At 42.9% G+C, this 6,661-nt stretch overlaps 2 protein-coding genes across 2 annotated transcripts; both read right to left on the bottom strand.

Annotated features, from left to right (window-relative positions):
- Nucleotides 1–2,396: 2,396 nt before the first annotated feature.
- Nucleotides 2,397–3,017, bottom strand: LOC138873182 (uncharacterized). The gene is made up of 2 exons (XM_070151623.1): nucleotides 2,805–3,017; nucleotides 2,397–2,708 (listed from the first exon to the last, which is right to left on the bottom strand). Exons 1-2 carry the CDS (start codon nucleotides 3,015–3,017, stop codon nucleotides 2,397–2,399), a joined length of 525 nt encoding a protein of 174 aa, XP_070007724.1.
- A 2,142-nt stretch (nucleotides 3,018–5,159) lies between these two features.
- LOC138873183 (uncharacterized) lies at nucleotides 5,160–5,759 on the bottom strand. The gene has a single exon (XM_070151624.1). It carries the CDS (start codon nucleotides 5,757–5,759, stop codon nucleotides 5,160–5,162), a length of 600 nt encoding a protein of 199 aa, XP_070007725.1.
- Between the last annotated feature and the right edge of the window lie 902 nt (nucleotides 5,760–6,661).

The raw sequence follows: 6,661 nt of genomic DNA on the forward strand, positions 1-6,661 counted from the left end.
TACCTCAAAAGTAGAAGTCTACAACAAAAGATGTGCAATATAACCCCTTGAAGGAGAAAGGGGCTCACCAAGACTTCAAGAAGAAGGTACTCCGCTACGCGTGATCTGCAGTATCTGTAATGGAGCCACCTACATTTATTTAGAAATGTATCGCCCCCGGCAAAAGGGACGTTAGTACCATGGAATAGTACCAGTATGTATAACTAAACACCATCTGGTTAGAAAAAACTTTCATGCAAGAATAAGAAATCACAAGTATAACTCAAGCTTTAACGATCACCACATTATCAAATAAAAGAATCATACAACTTCCACATCATTTTTACATAGCTTTTAGTTTGGGGCATTTCACACTATTCATCATTGTTCACAATACCACCGCTATCTTGGGCGGAGTCCGATCTCGACCCGATCGGCTAGGTCGCCTCATTTGAGGCATATATTTCAATCACAATCTCATTTTTCTTTTCGAAATTCATTCACAATACCACCGCTATCTTGAGCGGAGTCCGACCTCGGCCCGATCGGCTAGGCCGCCTTTCTATGGCATTGTTCCCTTCGCATTAATCACTTCGTTTCACATATATCATTTCGTAGGCACTTGGGGCCACAACTTATCACATTATCCTTGGTAATAGGCCGCATATTTACATCATTCCCACATTCAATGTTAGCTTTGTAATTTAGGATAATAAGCACACACAAGAGCAATTAAAATGGTAGGCATAGAGGAGACTTCACATGGATGGCGCAACATACGCAGCTTCAATTTCTATTTAAAGTCCAAGCATTTCAATACATAATTCATATCCTTGCCCTCTTCAAGTTATCAAGATAGCACGTTGATCATGTTGAGACACATTTTTCATGCATATACTGTTACAACATCAATACATGTAAAATGACAAGCAATGCAACAATTCAGCTCTAATCTTACCATATTCACACAAACGCCGATGAAGCTCAATTTCTAAAAGACAGGGTTTTAGCCATACATACCTCAACCGAGCTTTCCTTAATCCTATAACGTTTCGGAATGTTCGCACTTCTATTTATTTAAACAATATAGCATAATTTAACTCATAATCAAGAAAAGATCAGAATCTAAGCTCTCTTGAGCATTTTACCGAGCATTTAGTATTTATTAAGGCCTTATGGTTCTTTTATGCTAGATTACACTAGCCCATTACCCATGCGTCCTCTTTTATAATTCTTCATACTCTTCAAGAACACATGCATGCAATGCAAACCCCCTTATCCCCATGAATTACCTCACCAATGACCCTTTGTAGCTATGTGTAAAAATGAGAGCTGAGGTGATAAAGCTTTACCTCTTGGGATGAGGGTTTAGGTCCCTCACTTGATTATCTTCAATGATTTACCAAGGATTCATGGAGTAATTTTGATGGGAAGCACTTCCCCTCTCTTAGACCCCTCTTTCTCTCACTCTAAAAGTGTCAGGAAATAGGCTCAAATGAGCTATTGCACAGGATATAACGACAGGGGGGTCGGGTTTAAAATTTAGAAAACTGGAGCCCTGACTCGGATCTGAGGCCCCCATAATAGATCGCAAAAATGATCCCCAAGACCTGAACACACTGCCTGGGTATGCGGCAGAAATGCGGTCCGCATACCCATTCTGTGGTCACATAATGCACCGCAGAACTGCCCCTTTCAAAATCCCAAGGGAATTATGAATAACTTTGCGGCCCGCATATCGATTATGCGATCGCATAATCGGCCGCATAGTTGACATCAATTTGGCCAACACACTGTTTCACTCTGCAGCGACTATGCGGTCCGCATTCCTATTATGCGACTGCATAGTGGACCGCAAAAATGGCACTTTTCTGGAAAACAATATTCTTTGACTTTTTAATGCATAGACCAGTTCTAAAGGGTCCGAACTGCAGCGAGCTTTACGCATCTCTAACAAATATTCCTAATTGCCACTACGAGCTTTCGGGTTTAGAGTAAAAATTTTCACGGGGCCTCACATCCTCCCCCACTTAAGATTATTCATCCTCGAATGAGGATCAAGGTTCACTTATTTGCAATCTCTTATGCAACTTTCCAATTTTTTTTCTCAACCTAAACATACTATTAGTCTCCAAATTCAGCTAACTCCCTTAATTGCCGAAAATTTCGCCAGAGTTTCCTTTGTATCTGGGCCTTATCCACCTGTTAGAGAGCCCCAGAAACACATCCTAACATAGGTACACATTCCATAGGCATAACATAACTCGTACAATACTAACCATGGCCGCATAGGCAACATATACATACATACATATATATATATATATATATATATAACCAAAATAGGACAGTTTTACATAGATTAATTCAAAAGATAATAGTTCATAGGAGCTAAGTGCATAAAAGCTATTTCATGACTATTCAAACAAATGTGGGTATTTCTTTTTCATTTCATTCTCGGCTTCACAAGTGGCTTCCTCAACTTGCTGGTTCCGCCATAACACTTTCACGGATGCAATTTCCTTATTTCTCAATTTCCGAACTTGCCTATCAAGAATGGCAACTGGAACTTCTTCATATGGCAGCTCTTCATTAATCTGAATAGTTTCAACCGGCGTAATAGTGGACGGATCTCCTACTACCTTTCTAAACATAGACACATGGAAGACTGGATGTACTAATGACAGCTCGGGTGGTAGCTCAAGCTGGTATGACACCTGACCAATCCTCTGAATGATTTTGTATGGTCCGACATACCTCAGACTCAATTTTCGCTTCTTCCCAAACCGCATGATGCCCTATATAGGGGAAACCTTCAAAAATACCCAATCATCTTCCTTGAACTCTAAATCTCTACGACGAACATCCGAGTAAGACTCTTGGCGACTTTGAGCAGTTTTCAACCTCTCCTTAATAATCTTGACTTTCTCTATGGCCTGATGCATGAGGTTTGGCCCTATCAATTCCGCTTCTCCAACCTCGAACCACCCAATGGGAGACCTACATCTCCTACTATACAATGCCTCAAATGGTGCCATCTGGATACTTGCATGGAAGCTGTTGTTGTAAGAAAATTCTATGAGTGGCAAATGGTAATCCCAACTACCTTTGAAATCAAGAGTACAAGCACTCAATATGTCCTCAAGTGTCTGAATGGTCCGCTCTGCTTGCCCGTCGGTTTGAGGGTGAAATATTGTGCTAAGATTTATCTGCATGCCCAAACCTTGCTGAAATTTCTTCCAAAAGTTGGCTGTGAACTGATCCCCTCGATCGGAAATGATTGAGACTGGAGTACCATGCAACCTGACTATTTCCTTGATATACAACTAGGCATACTATTTTGTTGTATCAGTAGCTTTAACTGGCAAGAAGTGTGCTGATTTCGTGAGTCGATCCATGATTACCCAAAATGAGTCGAACTTGCGCGGAGTGCGCAACAAACCTACAACAAAATCCATATTAATCATCTCCCATTTCCATATTGGAATTTCTATGCTTTGAGCCAACCCACCGGGCATTTGATGTTCGGCCTTCACTTGCTGACAATTCAGACATTTTGCCACAAAATCCGCCACGTCCTTCTTCATGTTGTTCCACCAATAAATTTCCTTGAGATCATAGTACATTTTTGTAGAACTTGGGTGCACGGAATACCTGGAAGTGTGAGCTTCTGCCATGATCCTTCCCCGAAGATCGTCAATATCAGGAACACATAGGCGATCTCGGTATCGTAGGGTACCATCATCCATGCCAAGGGAAAAAACTGAGGTCTTGTGTTTGTGAATGCCCTCTTTCAATTGTCCTAATAATGGATCATTGAATTGCTTTTCTTTCACCTCTGCCATAAGCAATGATTCAGCCCTATTTTGCATAATTACCCCTCCTTCATTAGAGTCCACAAGGTGAACTCCCAAACTAGCCAACTGGTAAACCTCCCTGGCTAACGGCCTCTGATATGCCTCAAAATGAGCCAAACTTCCCATACATTTTCAACTAAGAGCGTCTGCCACAACATTAGCCCTTCCCCGGTGATAAAGAATATCAATGTCATAGTCCTTGAGTAACTTTAGCCATCTTCTTTGCCTCAGATTCAACTTCTTTTGCTTGAAAATATATTGAAGGCTCTTGTGGTCCGTGAATATATCCACATGGACCCCATATAGATAATGTCTCCAAATCTTTAGTGCAAACACCACTGCTGCAAGATCTAAGTCATGAGTTAGAAAGTTCTTTTCATGATTCCTGAGTTGCCTAGAAGTATAGGCTATTACCTTGTCGTGCTGCATTAACGCGCACCCGAGCCCGATCCTGGAAGCATCGCAATACACCACAAATCCCTCTATACCCTCCGGCAGGGTTAGTACCAGTGCTGTAGTCAATCTTGATTTCAATTCTTGGAAGCTCTTCTCACAAGCATCTGACCACTGGAACTTAACTGCTTTCTAGGTTAATTTAGTCAATGCAGAGGCAAGAGTAGAAAACCCCTCCACAAATCTCCTGTAGTACCCAGCCAAACCCAAGAAACTGCGAATCCCCATTGGAGTGGTAGGTCTAGGCCAATTTTTCACTACTGCAATCTTTTGAGGATCAACCATAATTCCTTCCCCAGAAATAACATGACCCAAGAACGCGACAGATTCAAGCCAAAATTCACATTTTGAAAATTTTGCATACAATTGATGTTGTTGAAGAGTCTGCAAAACTGCCTTGAGATGGTCAGCATGTTCCTCCCGACTTCGGGAATACACAAGAATATCATCAATGAATACTATCACAAAGGAGTCTAGAAAAGGCTTGAAGACTCGATTCATAAGATCCATGAAAGTTGCCGGGGTATTTGTTAGCCCAAAGGACATAACCATAAATTCAAAGTTCCCATACCGAGTTCTGAAAGCCATCTTTGGAATATCCTACTCCCTTATCTGCAATTGATGATACCCGGACCGCAAGGTAATCGAGAAACACGTAGCACCTTGCAGTTGATCAAACAAGTCATCTATTCTTAGTAGAGGGTATTTAGTTTTGATTTTGACTTTGTTGAGTTGCCGGTAGTCAATACACATCCGCAGAGACCCATCCTTCTTCCTTACAAATAGGACCGGTGCGTCCCACGGTGATACGCTCGGCCGGATGAAACCTTTTTCTAGCAAATCCTTTAATTGTTCCTTTAGCTCTTTCAGTTATGTCGGTGCTATTCTGTAGGGTGGAATTGATATAGGCTGCTTGCCTGGCATCACATCGATCCCAAAATCAATCTCCCTGTCTGGTGGAAACCCAGGGAGCTCATCTGGAAAGACATTCGAAAATTCATTTACAACTGGTACAGACTCAAGGCTAAGCGCCTCAGCATTGGTGTCCGTAACCCGAACTAAATGATAGATACACCCCTTCTTGATCATCTTCGCGGCCTTAAGGTAGGAAATAAACCGGCCTCTAGGCACTACATTATCTCCCTCCCATTCAATAGCAGGCTCATTAGGAAATTCAAGCCTCATATTTCTAGTCCGACAATCAAGCTTGGCAAAACATGAATAAAGCCAATCCATTCCCATTATTACATCAAAATCCACCATTCCCAATTCAATAAGATCAACCCTGGTATCCCTACCACACACCGTGACAACACAACTTTTATAAACTCGAACAGCCAAAATTGACTCACCAACCGGAGTAGACACCAAGAATAGTTCATGAAGCTGTTCTGGTTCTTTCCCGAATTCCATAACAACAAAAGGGGTAACATAGGATAGGGTGGAACCGAGGTCAATAAGTGCATACATATCATTAGATTGGACAGTCAGAATACTTGTAACAACATCTGGGGAAGCCTCTATAGTCTAGCGTCCACTCATAGCATAGAACCGGCTAGGTCCTCCTGAACTCTGCGCACCACCCCTAGCTGCACCACGCCCTACAGGTGCTGGGGTACCTCGAGATGGACAGGGGGCTAAAGACGTAGCAGCTGCTGGGCTGGCTGGCTGTGTTGTGCCCCTACCTGCTCCCTGGAGGGACATATGACAATGCCTCTGAATATGACCCCTCATCCCACATCCATAACATACGGACAACTCCATGTAGCAAATCCCCGAGTGCATCTTCCCGCACCTAGGGCACGGGGACCTCTACTGTTGCTGGAACCTCTCTCCTGACTGAACCTGCTGATGTGATCCCCTGTTGCCCTGACCGGGCCTGAAACGACTCCACTACTGCTAGCTAGGCCCTGATGGCGGTGCACTGGCTGAATATTATGCAACAGACTGGGAAGGCCCTGATGATCCTCCCCTGAAAGCTGATCTTCCCCTACCTAGTGACTCTCCCATGTTGCCCGTAGACCGAGCCTTGCTGTTACCCTCTCTCTCCATTCTGATCTTCAATTTACGATTCTCTATAGCCTAAGAAAATGCAACCATCTTCCCATAATTCATGTCAGAATTCAATGCAGCTGTAGAAGCCTCATTAATAGTCAAAGAATTAAGGCCCTGAACAAACCGGCGAACCTGGACTCCATTGTGGGAAACATATGAATGGCATACTTGGACAAGCGAGCAAACTCTATGTGGTACTCCCACACACTTTTGTTACCTTGCTTTAAATTTTCAAACTCTGCTGCACGGGTTCCCTTGTCTCAGCGAGCAGGAAATGATCTATAAAGGCATCAGCAAACTCACCCCACCTTACTAGA

Source organism: Nicotiana sylvestris, chromosome 7 (assembly GCF_000393655.2).
Source record: "Nicotiana sylvestris chromosome 7, ASM39365v2, whole genome shotgun sequence".
In the NCBI taxonomy this organism is placed as follows: domain Eukaryota; kingdom Viridiplantae; phylum Streptophyta; class Magnoliopsida; order Solanales; family Solanaceae; genus Nicotiana; species Nicotiana sylvestris.

What these genes read in the sequence shown, in the direction of transcription:
- LOC138873182 (XM_070151623.1), bottom strand. Translation starts at nt 3,017, where the DNA reads ATGGCACCATTTGAGGCATTGTATAGTAGGAGATGTAGGTCTCCCATT. An exon ending in AGTTCAAGGAAGATGATTGG is followed by an intron (nt 2,709 to 2,804) that starts GTATTTTTGAAG and finishes AAAATCATTCAG; the next exon opens with AGGATTGGTCAGGTGTCATA.
- LOC138873183 (XM_070151624.1), bottom strand. Translation starts at nt 5,759, where the DNA reads ATGTATGCACTTATTGACCTCGGTTCCACCCTATCCTATGTTACCCCT.